Source organism: Andrographis paniculata, unplaced genomic scaffold, assembly GCF_009805555.1.
Source record: "Andrographis paniculata isolate CXL003 unplaced genomic scaffold, ASM980555v1 Contig36END, whole genome shotgun sequence".
NCBI classification, from domain to species: Eukaryota; Viridiplantae; Streptophyta; class Magnoliopsida; order Lamiales; family Acanthaceae; genus Andrographis; species Andrographis paniculata.
In genome coordinates, this window is record NW_026137569.1 from 1,908,081 (window position 1) to 1,924,018 (window position 15,938).

The following is a 15,938-nucleotide window of genomic DNA, read 5'->3' on the forward strand; positions in this document are numbered from 1 at the left end:
TCTTTGAAAAAAAAGACATGATACCGTCATTACATGCTTTGCATCACACAGTCCATATTCCCACTTTTGCTCGATGCCCATTCCTTCACTTTTTGATGGAAACCCCTTTTTCTTTTGTGGTCTTTTGAGATCACAGCTTGCGTTTTTGAATTTTGAACAATCTTGTGAAAGCAGACAACCCACTCTGGTAAGAAATAATCTGAATGTGTCCAAAGAGAAGCATGCCCATTCAACAAAATAATTTAGGCCATCATCAGAAGATTTCCAAAAAAAAAAAGGAAAGAGGCCAACACATCATATATGCCTAAGCCTATGACCCTTTTGGAAAATAGAAATGAAACAACCAAACAAACAAGCTCACGGGCATTGATACACAAATTATAATTTAGGGATTCAATAAAAAGATTTGTTTGTTAGGGTTTCTTCTGAAATTTTAATGGGAAACCCAAAAAAAAAAAAAAAAAGGTAGAAAAAGGCTAGGTAGTATTGTTATCATCACTGGTTAAGAAAGACAAGTCATGGCTGGTGGTAACCTACTTGTCCCCTCTGCAATAATTTTCATTTAAAAAGGATTTTTACAGGTCAAATTAGGGGTGTTTACCTCCAGCTTGCTTGCAAGTTCCATGAAAGTTGAGATGATTGTAGTCCCAGAAGAGGAGGGTGGAGTGTCAATGTGCCATTATTACTTGTAATAATAAAAATAAATGACAGTGGCAGTAGTGAATGACAATTGTACTGAGGCAGTGAGGGTTCTTGTCAAACAAAATTATACTCTTTAACATCTCTCTTCTTCTTCTTCTTCTTCATTTTTTCTGTAAATTTTTAATAATGGGATGCTATTATTAAAGTAAAGTTTATTTGGTTAGAGTCACACCCCATTAACCCCACTCTCCTTAAAATGGTAAAAACCAATACTTTATTACACCTCGTGTAGGCAAAAATATAAATCTGAGTGGGGCAGTGGGGATTTGTATTTATACATGGCTTCAGTGCAGTGTGCAGCTCTTGTCCAGAAAAGATGTACAGATAAAAGATGGGAGTAGAGCCCCAGCAACACCAATCATAGAAACAGCATTGTAGAGAGAGAGAGAGAGAGAGAGAGAGAGTGAGAGAGGGGGAAAAATGAAATATGTTTGTTTGAGGCATTTGGTTTGATCACTTAGTGTGTGAAGTCTGATTGGTTTCACCAAACAGGGAAGAACCATCTGCTTCTGTAAGTTTGTTCTACAGGTGGCCAAGAAAATGGGCCGCGGCGGCGGTGGCGGCGCGTCGTGGGGATTCAAGAAAGCCGCCAGGAAAATACTTGTTCAGACATGTGGCTCCTTCTGCCAGCGCCACCAAACCCCCCGGAATTCCACTGCCACCACTGTAACTTCCCCCCCCCCCCCCCCCCCCCCCCCCCCCCCCTCTTTCCATGGAATCTCTGTAAATCAACTGTAGGGTTCATTCTGGGAGACAATGTGCCATGTTCTTCTCAATCATGTTTTTTTTAACTGGTTTTGTGAAATTTTCTTGCTCAGGTATCTTCCAATTCACCTAACCCAGAGATCCGACCGAGGAACATTTCTTTCAGGAAGAACTCGTCGGACATTTCTGGACAAGGCAATTCAAGAACCAGCCCTTGTTCCAACAAGGTATCTTTAATTTCTCTGATCATACAGTTCCTCATCCTCAAAATTTCAATTCTTGATATCTATCAATGGTTTGGTTCAGATGCATATTTGTTTCGATTTAGGCGTCGATTAATTAGGGCTTTTTGTCGTTTACCGTTGGAACAGAATTTGTGCGCAATATGTCTCGATCCATTGAATTACAGCTCCGGCGGCAGTCCCGGCCAGGCGATATTCACAGCTCAGTGCACACACGCATTCCATTTCGCCTGCATTTCCTCGAATGTCCGCCATGGCAGCGTCACTTGCCCTATTTGCAGAGCTCACTGGACGCAGCTGCCTCGCAACCTCAATTTACGATGCTCGATTCACTCTAACAAAGCTGACCCCATTTTACAGATCCTCGACGATTCCATCGCCAATTCTAGGGTTCACCGGCGATCGTTCCTCCGATCGGCTCGATACGACGACGACGATCCAATCGAGCCCGATCACTCCAGCGATCAGCCACGTCTCCATCTTCATCTCTGCCATCGCCATTTGTCCGCATTGTCGTCAAAACCCGAGTCTCCGATCGCTGCGCACTTCCCGTCGACTGGAGAATCGCCATTCGTATGCTCGCCGAGCAACCTAGCTTACCTCCGTGTGAAATTAGCGCCGCAGCCGGCAACCGATTTGGTCCTCGTTGCAAGCCCGAATGGTCCTCACTTAAGGCTTATGAAACAGGCGATGGCATTGGTGGTATTCTCGCTGCGGCCGATCGATCGATTAGCCATTGTTACGTACTCGTCCGCAGCTGCGAGGGTGTTCCCTCTCCGGCGAATGACTTCCTACGGAAAAAGGGCGGCATTACAAGTCATCGATCGGTTATTCTACATGGGACAGGCGGATCCGATGGAAGGGCTAAAGAAAGGCGTGAAGATACTCGACGATCGCGTGCACAAGAATCCCGAATCCCGAATCCTTCACTTGACCGACAATCCGTCGAGATCCTATCATCAGTTCGACATGGAAGTTCCCGTCGTGATCCACCGATTCCATGTGGGCTACGGATTCAGCACGTCGAACGGGTTCATAATGCACGAATTCGAAGAGTTTCTAGCGAGAACGCTCGGGGGAGCGATTAGGGATATCCAGCTGAGGATCGAGGATGGAACCCGAGTTGTTCGGATTGGAGAACTGAGAGGCGGCGAGGAGAGGAATGTCCCGATATATTTGGATGATTTTGGACCGCTGTGCGTCGAGTATAGCTATGTCGATGGTGCAGACGGCGAATCCATTCGACAAGGCGAGCTCGTCGTCGACGTCGAGGATAAAGGGGATAGAAGGGAGGAGATGGATCCCGGCGGCACCATTGGAGGGAGGATGAGCAGTGCTGAAACCTGGGATTATCATGATCCTTTCATGGCTAGAAGATGGGCAAAACATTTACATGGCTATAGGCTGTAGATTGTCTAGTAACATATATATATATATATATATATTCATTGTAATTGTTTGTGTACACTTTCAGACACTGATTGTGCTTAGCAGCCTTGAGTTTCCAGGCGACCTTCTTCACGAGGGTTAGTCATAATTTGAGTGTTAATTCATCCCTGAGCTCTTTGCTCTTCCAAATATTTTCTGCACTTCAAAACCTTAAAATCTCCATGGCTGTAAGAAATTCCAAGCATTAATGGGCCAGCAAAGCCCAAATAGTCCACTGGGCAAAGACCATGATCAAGAAACAAGAGGCCCGAGGATGGGACATTTTTCACAAAGATAACAAAAATGGATAAATTATCGACCAATAAAGAGAGCCCATATAGCTAAGAATCCAGCCAAGGTAAGACACTATATTTAGGAAGCAATCTTAGTTGGAAATGACATTCACTTTACATAGATAGCTGTAGTTTCAATCTTGAAACCACTGAAAAGAACTCACAAAATTATGCATTCTAATCACTTAACTAATCGAACCAATTATTGCCCTTAATCCCACGATCTTTCTTCCATTTCGACTACAAGAAAATTCTTGATCAGACAAATATCTTCTCAAAAATTCCATCTTTAATGTAATGCCAAGGACAGCACAGCAGTAAAAGGGCAAAGCTCCAAGTCCAACCTGGACCTGCAGTAGACCCGGCGCACCAGATTCCTGCCCTGACCTCTTTTACAGCGTCCTTGATTCGACATTTTTCACCTTCTCCCCCATCCTTACCTCCGCCCGTGACCCCTGCTGCGATTCCGTGCAAGTTTTCATCCTCTGGGCTGGCTGTGGTAATTTGGAATTGATTCCACTGTAAATTGCAGCCGTAGCCGCATTAGGCGTCGGGTAGGCCAGAGCGAGTCAAATCCTTTTCCATTTTCATCGAGTTTTTCTACCGTACTTTTTGCGATGGGGAAAAAGTAATGGCAGCGAATAAACTATTCGGAGAGCTAAAAGGGGAGTCTACTCATTGCCTGGATTAATTGGCAGCCGAAAAGGAAAGGAAAACAAACAAAACTAGAGAGTTTTGGGGCACGAAGCTGAGATCTCTTCTTCTTCTTCTTGTTCTTCTTTGATTTAGGAGACCCACCTCTGCAATCGTGTTCGCAGCTGCTGCCATTTTTCCTCCTAATGTTTCCGAGATTGATTCATCCTCGTGAAGCTATTCTGAGTCAGGAAAATGTTCAGGTGTCGAGCGGTGGTGGGTATGGTCAACGGAGTGGTGGGGACCCGTGTTTGGTCCTGACATCCGACCCGAAGCCACGCCTCCGATGGACTGCTGACCTTCATGAACGCTTTGTCGACGCTGTGACTCAGCTTGGTGGCGCTAGCAGTCAGCATCCTTCTCCCTTTTTATGCTTCGTTCTTGTTTTGTGAAATGTGGTCAGCGTTTTCTCTGTTTCTTGGGTGTTTGGTTCTGACCTTTTAGAATTTTTGATTGATTACACGTTTGAATGCTGTTGGGTGGAATGGTTTTTGGGAATGTCTTTCTTGTTGGAATGGTTTGGATCTCATAACTTGTTTGATTCTTCATTGATTAAGAGGGCTTAAATTTTTCTGGATTCTTGATTTTGTTTTTCGAACATTGTGTAGCTGAAAGGGGTTTCTATCTAGAAGCATTGCCAAAATCTGTTGCTTTTCGATACTTGTAGTTTATAATAGGTTTGCTTTTCGATACTTGTAGTTTATAATAGGTTTGCTGTTGCAGTTGAGGTCAACTTTGGATATTCTTGTAGGGATTCCATTTTCTTGCCTGCAAAGATTTATGTTCTCTGTCGGGTCTAAGTTAAACATTGTTGCATTGAAAGTTTGGGATTGCATTTATCATTTCTTTGCAGTTGTTCATGTTGATGGTGTTCTTGAAATCAGATGTTCTAATTGTGTTATAGTTTCATTTGCTCTCCGAAAAAGTGTCCAATCCCATATAGGATTCTTACCAAACAGCTTTCTCCATTACATTACTTAACCTCTTTATGCTTTAACGTCCATGGTTGGAGCCATTATCATCCTCAGTAATAAATGAATGTTTAACTAGTCGAACAAGATATGTCGCGCGGTTCTTACAGAATAAAATTACTAGGTAAGTAACAAACAAGTTATGGAATTGAAGTTTTACTTCATTGTGCATTCCACAAGGATAGCAAAATTCGATCTGATCATTTCGCCGCATTTGCTTGAAAGAAGTACTTTTGTGGTGTTCCATTTTAGCTTTGCATTTGAAACTTACGTTTTTGAATCTCATTTTCGACATGTTTGCAGAAGCTACCCCAAAGGCGATTATGCGCACAATGGGCGTCAAAGGATTGACTCTATTTCATTTGAAGAGTCATCTCCAGGTTGCGCTTTTGTCTCCTTTATATCGTGTTATCTATCAAGTCAATTTTTTGTCTACGCATTTTCTTTTAGTCGTAAGTCTGCAAGTTGTCTTACTGCATACTTTCGCGCCTCCAGAAATATAGACTCGGCAAGCAATCTGGTAAAGAACTCGGCGAGGCTTCAAAAGATGGTATGTCCACACAATTCGATTGCTGAAATACTTCGATTTTAACAGATTCTAAGCAAGATTCATTTCTTGTTTGATATCTAACATGTTTATGCGCCGAATTGGCAGGTTCGTATATTATGGATAGCCCTCGCGCGAGCAATTCTTCGCAAAACTTACAAGCATCTGAATTGAATGAGTAAGATCTTGATCATCGTCACAATTAGATTCATCGATTTCGAAAGATTACAAAACTGAACCAACTTTGTGTGGTAGGGGCTATGAAGTTAAAGAGGCATTAAGAGCTCAAATGGAAGTTCAAAGCAAACTGCATTTACAAGTTGAAGTAAGTCTTTCCTTTCCCTTACCACTTTCGAAATCTGCATTTAACTAAATTTTGCGCGATTTTACATGCGCAGGCCGAAAAACATCTGCAGATTCGTCAAGATGCCGAGAGACGATACATGGCTATGCTAGAGCGCGCCTGCAAGATGCTAGCCGATCAGATCCTCGGCGCCGGGATCACAGGCGACAATGCCGACGATTATCAAGAAAAAGAATCGAAAACACCTCTCAACGTGCCCCAAACTCCCGGAATCATCGTTTCATACCAATCCCAATCAGCCAACGAGCTCGGCAACATCCCGGCTACCGTTGAAATGCCTCTCAACATCCATCAACAGCGCACCGACTGCTCGACCGACAGCTGCCTCACTTCGCACGAGAGTCCCGTCGGATTGCCCCCGGAAGGATCCTCGGCTGCAGGCAAGAGAGCCATTCTTACAGTCGATTCGAGCAACGGCTCGCTTATCTGGGGTGAGGCTGACGTCTATGCCCCCGACCTGCATCAGGTTGCTGTCGGCGGCCACCGCATCGCCGGCTGTGGTGTGTAAAGAGGCTCGTAAACCATCTGCCATTTTCGACTTCCCCAGCTCGTAGTTAATGGCAGCAGCTAGCAGATGGTTAATTACAGGTCTGACTTGTGATCGAAAGATGTAAATGAAAAGATGCTGATGTTTTCATGTCAAGACTCGACACTGTTTCCTCCTTACATCGCATCTTTTACCTTTGCCATTTTCTTCTGTTCCTTTGCAATACCTCTGTGTCTGCATCTGCCCGTTCAATTCAGCTTGAATTCATTTTTCTTTCCAAGTGGGAGTCGAAAAAAAAAAGAAAAAAAAACAGTTCTTTGCAATTGGATGAATAACCATATAAAATTATAATCTAGAAGATTCCGGCCGGTCAGCGTCTTCATCCTTGTCAGTATGCACCCATGAAGCTGACCGGGGCAGACGGGCTGGTGTACGTGAATTTACAATCTTACCCTTGACAAACACGCATTGAATGGCTCAGATTGTTTATTGTTTTGCTATGGTGTTTTGAGGTGGTTTCTTGTTTTTACTACCAAATACATATCAAATAAATAATTGTCAGAAAATTTCAAAAGTACATTTATAATGGGTTAGGCGTAGCTTCCTATTTCTGAGTAATTTCACCACGAATTTCTTGTATATTCTGACGCTGGTAAATAAAAGCTGAATATCGTTGGAATGCTATTTTGGGACATAAGTGTCATATATGGGATGGAGATGGGCATTCTAGTCAAAGTAATTTACTGCAAAATTGTGGTAATAAATTAAAAAGAAGGGCAAAGGCGTAAACAGAAAACTAATAAAGAACAAATAAGAGGCGTTTTTGTCTCGACTCACTGCTTCTCTTCGCTGGACTTCGTTCATTGCCCACTCAAGGAATCGGCTGGCGTAATCAACTAACAAATTTTTGTTTACCTGAAATTGAATACGTATAATTTTTAATCCGGGGGGTTTTTCGTTCCGCGGAATTTGAAGTATTCGCGTGATTACGCCGCCGATTGGTGGTGTTTGAGGGGGATTTGTACGAGCTTCTGTAGATCTGGGTAAGGAATTCTTCTCCCTCTTTTTGTTGAATTTAGATATTGATTGTTTATTGCTATGCTTAGGTTAGGTTTTGCTCGACATTTGATTATGATGAATGCTCTGAGAAGTGAGAATTCTCCTTGCTTTCTGCAAGGCATGGCTAGAGTAAAAATACGGTTTCTCACTCGTTTGAGTTTTCGCGAATTTACTACCATGTAGATGATTAGTTTCTATAACTGTAAGTTCAAAAATTTAGCTTTATAGTTTTGCAAACATAGGCTGAGATAGGGGATGATCGACGTTGGTGGTTTACAGTTATCTGCAAAATTTTTGAACCGTTTTAATGTTCTCGATATACACGGTCTTTGGGCAACACAAGATTGGTCATTTAGTAATGAGGTTAATATTGCCTATTGCCTATTCCTGTATTCCATGCACTTTCGGTGGTTGTTTGTGCTGGAACTAAATTAAGTAGCTCTATTTGTCATGGCTTACTCCACTTTTAGATGATTATATGTTGCTTTGTGTTTTTCTCTGTGTTTTTTCCTTTTCAAAACTTTCTATGATCGTTAAGTGGTAATTTTTACTTGATTAAAAGGTTTATCTCTTTACTTTTATTTTATTTTTATGCCATCTATGGTTTATGTATAGCTTATTTGTATGTAAATTTACTTCCTTTAGTGGATAAATTGATTTGGCTCGATTTATAAATATATTTGCCATCAATGTTTTCTGAATGGCTTATTTTTAACTCAATTTAGATTAATCGGACTTATGCCTTACATGCTACTTTAAGTTGATGTAGTAAGTCAGCCTATTGGAATTAACACTTTGTTATCGTTCAACTTGGAATCAGATTCCCTTGTTTATGGCCTTTGTATCCATTTCCTTAAATGTGTGACTGGAATCGATTCCCTTTATCATGGCCTTTGTATCTATTTCCTTAAACGTGTGAACTCATTCTAGGTTCTTTTAGCCCTTTTCGGTGGCACAAGTTTCGAAAGTCTTTGAAACCACATTAGTGATATATATAAATGTCTTACCATAGTTGATTATGAAGAATAAATTTGTATTCAGTGGATGAATTCTTGAAGAAATCTTGAGTGCTAGTGAGTGTTTATGCACAATGTCTAAAACAAGTACTTATATACTTCTCTTTTTATCTTCTTTATACTATTTATTGGACAAGTTCATCCTGACTAGTGCATTTATTGGATTGTATATTTCAGTATTTCACCACAATCATTTTTGTTTTCTTCCATAGATAGATGAAAGATTCGAAAGTTCCTATAGTTCAAACTTGATCCACAGCAATCCAGTTGTTCGAAGTCAGCCATTAGATTGTGCTGACAGCACTATGGATCCAGTCAGTGGAAGTAGCAATGCTAACAATCCTAATTTGGCTTCCAAACAGCGACTTCGATGGACGCATGAGCTCCATGAACGATTTGTTGATGCTGTAGCACAACTGGGTGGCCCAGATCGTAAGATTCAAAGAACATTCCTTTGGCTGCCCACCTCTTTTCACTCCACCAGCACTAGCTAAAATAGGATGGATTCTTATCATTTATCTGTCTTCTAGGGGCTACTCCTAAAGGTGTTCTTCGAGTTATGGGGGTTCAAGGGCTAACTATTTATCACGTAAAAAGCCACCTACAGGTATGCACACCAGGAATTTTACATTGCTTTTCTGATGTTGATATCTGGTTTCCTACATCATAGCTTACATTAACTTTTGCTACCATGGACAGAAGTACCGGCTCGCAAAGTATCTACCAGATTCTTCTTCGGATGGTTGGTTGTTTTGTTAACATTTCCTTTATTATTGCACCAAGATTGATCATTTATATGTTTGTCCTTAATATTCTATTATTTTATCAGCACTGTGGACTGGCATCCTTAATTTTGGCTTTGTTTAATGTGTAAGGAAAAATTGCTGAAAAGAAGGAATCTCCCTCCAACTTGGATGGTTCACCGTAAGTGAAATGTTTCCGCCTGCATGTGATTGTGTGGTTCTTTCCTCCAAACCATCATAAAAATACATAATTCAAAAATCTCCCTTCTCAGTCACAACATTTCATTGTCATTATATAATTAAGATCATAAAGCAACTCATTTTATGCAAGAAACTTTATTCTTTGCTTGAAGTGGGATGCAAATAACTGAAGCCCTTAAGCTGCAAATGGAAGTTCAAAAGCGGCTGCACGAGCAATTGGAAGTATGTTTCAAATCTTTTACTTTTCGAGCTATTTTTTCAACTGGCTAAACTGATTGAACTTTGGGAGGATATTTTTGCCGGCTTCCATTGGTTATTAGGAGTATTCGATTTAGGTAATTGTTTCTTTCTTGTTCAAGTATGTTTGTTGATAAGACCTCTTACAGGTGCAAAGACAACTCCAGCTGAGAATAGAAGCCCAAGGGAAATATTTGACGAAGATTATTGAAGAACAACAGCGTCTCAGCGGGGTTCTCTCTGAAGCACCGGGGCCAGGGGGATCTGTTCCTCGGGCAGACGGCATTTCTCCTGAATGTGGTAGTAAAACTGACCCGGCAACCCCAGCTCCAACGTCTGAGTTGCCTTTCCAAGACAAATTGGCGAAAGATCAAACTCCTGCCAAGAGTCTTTCTGTGGATGAATCCTCCTCTCACCAAGAACCACTAACCCCAGATTCATCCCGTTCACCCGTCGATAGACCACAGAAAAAACAGCGTGGGAGCACCGATTTAGCGTTCGACAAGTCGGAGATGGTGCGGACCAGTTCAATGCTGGAGTCGAACCTGAGCCCTCCTTATCAGCAGCCACACTCGCTCTTCCTAACAAGAGATCAGTTCGAACATACGTCGTCGCGAGTACCTGTCTGCAGCCGAGATCAGTTGGAAAAGATCTCGGGTAGCAACATGTAATTCTAGTGGTTCCTACATGTCGATTGCTGCTACTCATTCGTCGTCGTGTACGCGTGGTCTGTAGAAACACTCTCCTGCACTTGGTTACTATGACTTTGATTTGAGATATAATTTAGGCAGCCTTTTAGAGGGAGTTTTCATTACAAATGGGTGAATGTTGGCATTCATACATTGTAGTGCTTAAGCTTTTTAGGTGAGATAGTCATTAAACAGGATTCTGCACCCAAAAACTGGTATTCACCGAGTTCAAGAACTTGTCCCAGGCAGAGCTCGGAAGCTCGACTTTTGCTAGAGGGAAGTATCAATGTGGTTAAGAATGGCGTCTTCGTCTTCTTGCAGCTGCTGCATACAGTCTTCGAACACGGCCACCAGCTCCGGACTGAACACACAATCTTCAGCCTGCCGGCCAGTCTCTTCGTTGGCGACCTTCGCATTGTAGCTGCCGAATTTTGGAGTGACGTAAGTCCCCGGAGAGTAGATATGCCCCTCCGCAAAATGCTGCCGCTGCCGGAACCTCGCTGCAACCGGGAATTCTATGTCGAGTGATTTCAGTCCCTTGGCTATGGATTTCCTTCTCCAACCTGTTTCTCCAGGGCCATCTTCTCCGGTGGTGTAACTTTTTGGCGAATTGGAGCCCTCCCGACAATCCAGGTCTGCGCCAGGTTCGTTTTCCATGGACTTGTTCTTATTTTCTGGTAAAGAATTCAATCCTGGATCTTCCACATTATCCCATGATTCATAATGTCTGAATTGTTCCATGCCTGTGCTGCTGCTCCTCCGAATTCTCTCGACCAGGGCGTCGTATTCCTCGACAGTATGGAAGCTTCTGGAGCCTACCAGGTTCTTGTCTCTCCAGTTTATCTTGTTATCAGTTCCAGGGGCGATCATCTCCTGCTCATCTTTATCCCTCACCACCTGACAGCTTCTGGATCTGGTAAATCTCCCAAAACCAGGCTCTATAGCTTCATCAGACCCTGTTTCAGCCCCTGGATTTTTCGGGATTTCCGGGATCAGGGAGAGAAACTTGTCGGCGTCCTGAGGAGTTTCGGGATCCCTCGACACCATGCTGAAGCTACTGCTTCTGAGCTTAGCAGCTACTAAGGAAAACAGCTTGCCACTGCCACTGTGGGAAGCCAACAATTCTTCCCAGGGCACGCCGTCGATGCCGGGATTTGAGTTTTCTCTTAGGCTTGATGATCTTGATCGGACAACCAACGATTTCTTGGAAGGTATGCACCCCATCTCGACGATCCTTTTCACTGTATTATATATACTATGCTCAGTCTCAGATAGATTAGATCAATTTTTGTGTGAAGTTTTTGGATATTGGGACATGATTTTTGGACCTGGGGTAGTTAATAGTTTTGGCAAGAATATGCTGTCCTATAAACCATTGCTAAACTAAAAGATATTCTGAAAAGGGATGTGATGAAAGTGTCGAAAAGGTATATAGGTACTGAAGCCTGTGATTGTCTGTCTGAAATAAACTTACCAGTTTGAATCTGTTATGTTCTCCTGCAAGGTCTGAAAACTTTGTAGGAATGTGATATGAGAAGGATGATGTGTGAGAAATGGAAATTTGGGGTTTGGTGAACTGACCCCGCAATGTTTTTGGACTTTTCTTTCTTTCAGACCTCGAAATTCAACACAATTATTGGACGTAAGTGTAGAGTCAGTTTAGACAACAGCACCACTTTAATTCTTGTTTATTTATTAACTCTTATCTCTTCTGAATCCACTTCTTCATTTGCATTTATTTTATTTGTTTTTGTCTGCAGTCTTGAAATCCCACTTTTTTATATTTTTTTTTTATGTTTGTGAATTCCAGTTCCTATAATTTATGTTGTCTGAAAATGACAGTGTCTTTCAGCCCCAAAACCAGGAAGAGATCCTCAACTTTTTCTTGTTTTCTGATGTCAAGGTTAGGAGAAAAAAGGGTGTCGTTAAATTGGCATATCAGTGGCATAAATTAAGGGTTGCGTTCAGATAGTGTTTTGAAATTTTAGAATTTTATTTTTTTTTAAATTATATATATATATATATATATATTTGATCTGGTGTTTCTGAAAAATTGTTGTAATCTAAAATTTCAAAAGTTCCCAGAAGCTTTGTGTAGACAAAGATATTACACCAAAAATGCTGAACTGCGACGAAAAAAAAATCAAATTCATTTTTTGGATCAGTGATTTGGACGTGTGAGCAGAAAGTCGTAGCATGGGATTATTTTTAAAAATTGGGTGTCTTTGAAGTCAATAAAATTTGTTGCTTGTTCAGACAATATTTATTGTTGTTTGATGTTTTATCCTTCTTCGTTTTTATATTCAATGTCCGACATTAATTTTGCATTGACAAGTTCAATTTTGAAATTGGCTCTGACACCTTTTGCGCTACGCAATCACTTGAGCCCGTAGTTATTTTTGTAAATATGGGCCAAATTTAAATTTAAGTGGCCCATGGACATTGGGCTTTTCTTGATCTTAGGCCATATACTTTTTAGAATTTCAGCAATTCTGAGTTGGCCCATATACATTTTAGGCCTTGTATTCATATTTCAGCATGGTCTATGTACTTCAGCCTAATATGAATTTTGACCTTCGCCCATAACCAAATTGGGGTCGTAACCAATGTTATATTATCCCATTTTGGGCCTATGGAATCATTATGTAGCTCAGCCCAAATAAGATTTGGACCATATCGAATCAATTTTAGCTTGGCCCACATAAATTTTGGGCCTGGCTATTTTTTACTGGCCAAGTAAAGTTATTGGGCCTCTTCAGTCTTTCTAAGCTTTTAGCCCACAAACATTTTGGGCTATTATTTTTACTGGCCAGAATAAATAATTGGGCCTCATTGATCATTAGTTAGCATGGCCCGTATACATTTTGGGCCTTTCATTATTTTTACAGGTAGGCATTTATTATTAGGCCTCATCGATTATTATTAGCCAGCCCCATATACATTTTGGCCTGAATTATTTTCACTGGCCTGCATATGGAATTGGGCCTGAAATCACATTTTAACTCGCCCCATATACATTGTGGGCCTACATGACCCATCTACTGCCTATCTTTATAATTACAGTTTGGCATATAGCATTATAACCTTTGAGAAATTAAAATTTATACATTTTTTTTAACGTTTAATAATAATATATTTTTATATAAATTTATGAAAATATAACAGTAGAAATTAAAAAAAAAAAAAAAAATCACCAGCGGTGAATTTCAACATTCAATAATAGAACACACACCACTATATTTTTAACTAATTACAATAAACAAAATCTAAACATACAATATACACCAAAAATAATATAGCATAAAAACATATGTACAAATTTCACATCTCAATCATTTACATTTATAATTCAAGTAGAATCTGTCCCTGAACATATAATATAAACATTTTCAAGTTGTGGCCAGTGGCTGTCGTCGACATAAATCCACCTTTTACACATCAATCACAGCTAAGCATCCAAACGCCGGCCGGCCACAGTCTCCGGCTACCAGCAGCCGCCGGCGGAAAACCCGATTCTCGAGTTCGCAACGTCGTAGACCACCTCGAACGTCTGCTGCTGCTGGTTCCCGATGATGGCCATATCGTTCGAGCTCCCGGAAAATGACAGACATGTCGTCCCCTCCATGACTTCGATGATCACATTCCGAGGTTCCAGGCCGAGCTCGGCCCCTCCCTCGAAGATCATCTGAACCGGCGGCACAATGTGCGATATCTCATCCGACGTCCCATTGAAACAGGCGTCGAGGAGGGAGACCGCTTCCACAGTCGAGAACTTGGTGGAGATGATCTTGACGAGCTCTTCCCGGAGAGCTGAATACACCGGCGTCGCCAGGCGAGTTATGGCTGTGCCGGAGTCGATGATGGTGGAGACGCCGTAAGCAGATGCATCGAGGGGCAACGGTTTTCCGGATACGGATATGGCCGAAAGCTTCAGAAAGTATAATCCCGGATCCCTGGAATCAGACAACATCGGCGTGAACTTAGAGGGAGAATCCGAACTGCTTCCAATGGATAGAAAACCTCCGGTGCCGGTCTTACCTATTACAGTGGATGTCGGGAGACAGTAAGAGAACGAATTCTCATATTTAAAAGACAGCTGCGATAGCATCGAGAGCTCGTTCCTCGCCAGCCCGATCAAGCCGGAAGATCTCCCGAATAGGCCGTAGTTCTCCTGTCCACATCCGAACACGAAACCAGGTAGCGACTCCATGGAGAAGCTCAGAGTGTCTCTGCTCAAGTACCCCATGGACAAAGATTGATCGCCGTAAGTCGCTGTGTACTGACAGATGTTCGAAGAAGAACACGTCGGACTGTTTAGTGTCGCAACTTCCAGAGATGAGCACTGGCTTGTGTTGCAGGATAGCTCTTCGTATGTTCCGGAAGCAGACGGATCGAACAGGGAGCCGGCTTGTGGATGGCAGTACGTCGCACACGGCTGGCACTGTATCCATGAGAAAGAGCTGCCGGTGTCCACAACCACCAGATGGTAAGTCGGGGGAGTTCCCAGACCAATCCTCGTGTAGTAATTCGCAATGCCAATTGATTGCCCAGGATTCAGGGGAATACTGACAGACTTCCCATCGCCGGATGCTGTCGAGCTGGGAATGGTCTTGTTAAGCCTAGACCTCAGAAACTTGACCCGAGCATCGTCCATGGCGAGTGCATCCAAGAATGACAAGGGAGTATCCAGAGTCTGAGGCAAGTCGGGTCCCTGTCCCCGGACATGGTAAAGAGGCAGGCGCAAAGATTGATGCCGAAACCGTTCAAGTTCTGGAAGAATCAAAGATGTTAGCCAGATTATAGAACGAACTGAAGATGCTAAAATATCCAAGTTTTGCAGATCTTACATGCCTTCGTTTACCGTAACCGAAGAGGTTCTTGCAAGCAAGAGAGGAAACAGTAGATAAAAGAGCAGCCCCATTTTCCAGAGATTTTTTCAATGATCTGATGCAAGTAGTAGCAATTGTATGGCTGCAGAATTGGTAGTTATAAAGCAACAGGATATGGCTAACTGATTGTTAAATGATGATTAGGATTAAGCCTGAGGGGACCTTTTTAAACTGACCCATGAGTTTTCCAGTACATCCTCAAATAAAAATTCCTTTTCAGGGACCCATTTTCTAACCTTCTGAAGGTGACCCTAAATGATTGATCAATCAATCATCGTCAGCAGCAGTGTTCAATGAAACCCCAGCTTTTTCTTCGACGCCGCTTCTTGATTTCCTGACTCATAAATTCATGACTTTACTTTGCAAGAAAACTCAAGGTTAGGACTAATTGCATCATGGCTTTTTTCTTCATGATTGATTGAATGAAACATCAAGAATCAAAATGACATCCATATGCTCAATCTGGATTGTACCCGGAAGAATCAGCAGGAAAAATCACCAGGGCAATTAACATGTAGTATATGTAACACCCTCCGAAAAATGAAGGAAATAAAAGGAGAAAACTCACAGATCATGGTGTGCCATTCGCATAGTTGTGGTGACGGAGAGCCAGCAAGTGGATCGATCCAGCACATGCAACACTGATGTGGCCTTGTAATAATGGCTCTTCAC

At 42.1% G+C, this 15,938-nt stretch overlaps 5 protein-coding genes across 8 annotated transcripts; 3 read left to right on the plus strand and 2 right to left on the minus strand.

Annotated features, from left to right (window-relative positions):
* The first annotated feature begins 642 nt into the window (after positions 1-642).
* LOC127249613 (probable E3 ubiquitin-protein ligase WAVH2) lies at positions 643-3,256 on the plus strand. The gene is made up of 3 exons (XM_051272515.1): positions 643-1,368; positions 1,521-1,634; positions 1,779-3,256. Exons 1-3 carry the CDS (start codon positions 1,243-1,245, stop codon positions 3,057-3,059), a joined length of 1,521 nt encoding a protein of 506 aa, XP_051128472.1. The 5' UTR covers positions 643-1,242; the 3' UTR covers positions 3,060-3,256.
* A 524-nt stretch (positions 3,257-3,780) lies between these two features.
* LOC127250014 (protein PHR1-LIKE 3-like) lies at positions 3,781-6,634 on the plus strand. Its single transcript, XM_051273155.1, has 6 exons — positions 3,781-4,411; positions 5,338-5,414; positions 5,530-5,584; positions 5,690-5,759; positions 5,837-5,906; positions 5,980-6,634. The coding sequence occupies exons 1-6, from the start codon at positions 4,210-4,212 to the stop codon at positions 6,451-6,453; spliced, it is 948 nt and encodes a 315-aa protein (XP_051129112.1). The 5' UTR covers positions 3,781-4,209; the 3' UTR covers positions 6,454-6,634.
* Positions 6,635-7,228: 594 nt separating this feature from the next.
* LOC127249749 (myb family transcription factor PHL7-like) lies at positions 7,229-10,506 on the plus strand. 3 transcript variants are annotated; one of them, XM_051272703.1, is made up of 7 exons: positions 7,229-7,475; positions 8,720-8,939; positions 9,038-9,114; positions 9,207-9,249; positions 9,383-9,431; positions 9,604-9,673; positions 9,838-10,506. In XM_051272703.1, exons 2-7 carry the CDS (start codon positions 8,813-8,815, stop codon positions 10,357-10,359), a joined length of 888 nt encoding a protein of 295 aa, XP_051128660.1. In that variant the 5' UTR covers positions 7,229-7,475; positions 8,720-8,812; the 3' UTR covers positions 10,360-10,506. The 3 variants fall into 3 exon arrangements, with proteins under 3 accessions (XP_051128660.1, XP_051128661.1, XP_051128662.1); XM_051272704.1 differs by having other exon boundaries at positions 8,724-8,939; XM_051272705.1 differs by having other exon boundaries at positions 7,230-7,475; positions 8,870-8,939.
* Positions 10,507-10,647: 141 nt separating this feature from the next.
* Positions 10,648-11,601, minus strand: LOC127249699 (uncharacterized). The gene has a single exon (XM_051272631.1). The coding sequence runs from the start codon at positions 11,599-11,601 to the stop codon at positions 10,648-10,650; it is 954 nt and encodes a 317-aa protein (XP_051128588.1).
* Positions 11,602-13,657: 2,056 nt separating this feature from the next.
* On the minus strand, positions 13,658-15,861 carry LOC127250036 (aspartyl protease family protein At5g10770-like). Of its 2 annotated transcripts, XM_051273187.1 has the most exons (3): positions 15,503-15,519; positions 15,229-15,348; positions 13,658-15,147 (listed from the first exon to the last, which is right to left on the minus strand). In XM_051273187.1, exons 2-3 carry the CDS (start codon positions 15,296-15,298, stop codon positions 13,862-13,864), a joined length of 1,356 nt encoding a protein of 451 aa, XP_051129144.1. In that variant the 5' UTR covers positions 15,299-15,348; positions 15,503-15,519; the 3' UTR covers positions 13,658-13,861. The 2 variants fall into 2 exon arrangements, with proteins under 2 accessions (XP_051129144.1, XP_051129145.1); XM_051273188.1 differs by having other exon boundaries at positions 15,225-15,861.
* Positions 15,862-15,938: the final 77 nt, after the last annotated feature.

Coding starts and splice junctions, on each gene's coding strand:
- LOC127249613 (XM_051272515.1), top strand. CDS start 1,243: ATGGGCCGCGGCGGCGGTGGCGGCGCGTCGTGGGGATTCAAGAAAGCC. Junction 1,369..1,520: donor GGAATTCCACTGCCACCACT/GTAACTTCCCCC, acceptor TTTCTTGCTCAG/GTATCTTCCAATTCACCTAA. Junction 1,635..1,778: donor CCAGCCCTTGTTCCAACAAG/GTATCTTTAATT, acceptor CCGTTGGAACAG/AATTTGTGCGCAATATGTCT.
- LOC127250014 (XM_051273155.1), top strand. CDS start 4,210: ATGTTTCCGAGATTGATTCATCCTCGTGAAGCTATTCTGAGTCAGGAA. Junction 5,415..5,529: donor ATTTGAAGAGTCATCTCCAG/GTTGCGCTTTTG, acceptor TCGCGCCTCCAG/AAATATAGACTCGGCAAGCA. Junction 5,760..5,836: donor CAAGCATCTGAATTGAATGA/GTAAGATCTTGA, acceptor TTTGTGTGGTAG/GGGCTATGAAGTTAAAGAGG.
- LOC127249749 (XM_051272703.1), top strand. CDS start 8,813: ATGGATCCAGTCAGTGGAAGTAGCAATGCTAACAATCCTAATTTGGCT. Junction 8,940..9,037: donor ACAACTGGGTGGCCCAGATC/GTAAGATTCAAA, acceptor TCTGTCTTCTAG/GGGCTACTCCTAAAGGTGTT. Junction 9,115..9,206: donor ACGTAAAAAGCCACCTACAG/GTATGCACACCA, acceptor TACCATGGACAG/AAGTACCGGCTCGCAAAGTA.
- LOC127249699 (XM_051272631.1), bottom strand. CDS start 11,601: ATGGGGTGCATACCTTCCAAGAAATCGTTGGTTGTCCGATCAAGATCA.
- LOC127250036 (XM_051273187.1), bottom strand. CDS start 15,298: ATGGGGCTGCTCTTTTATCTACTGTTTCCTCTCTTGCTTGCAAGAACC. Junction 15,148..15,228: donor TTCGGTTACGGTAAACGAAG/GCATGTAAGATC, acceptor TGATTCTTCCAG/AACTTGAACGGTTTCGGCAT.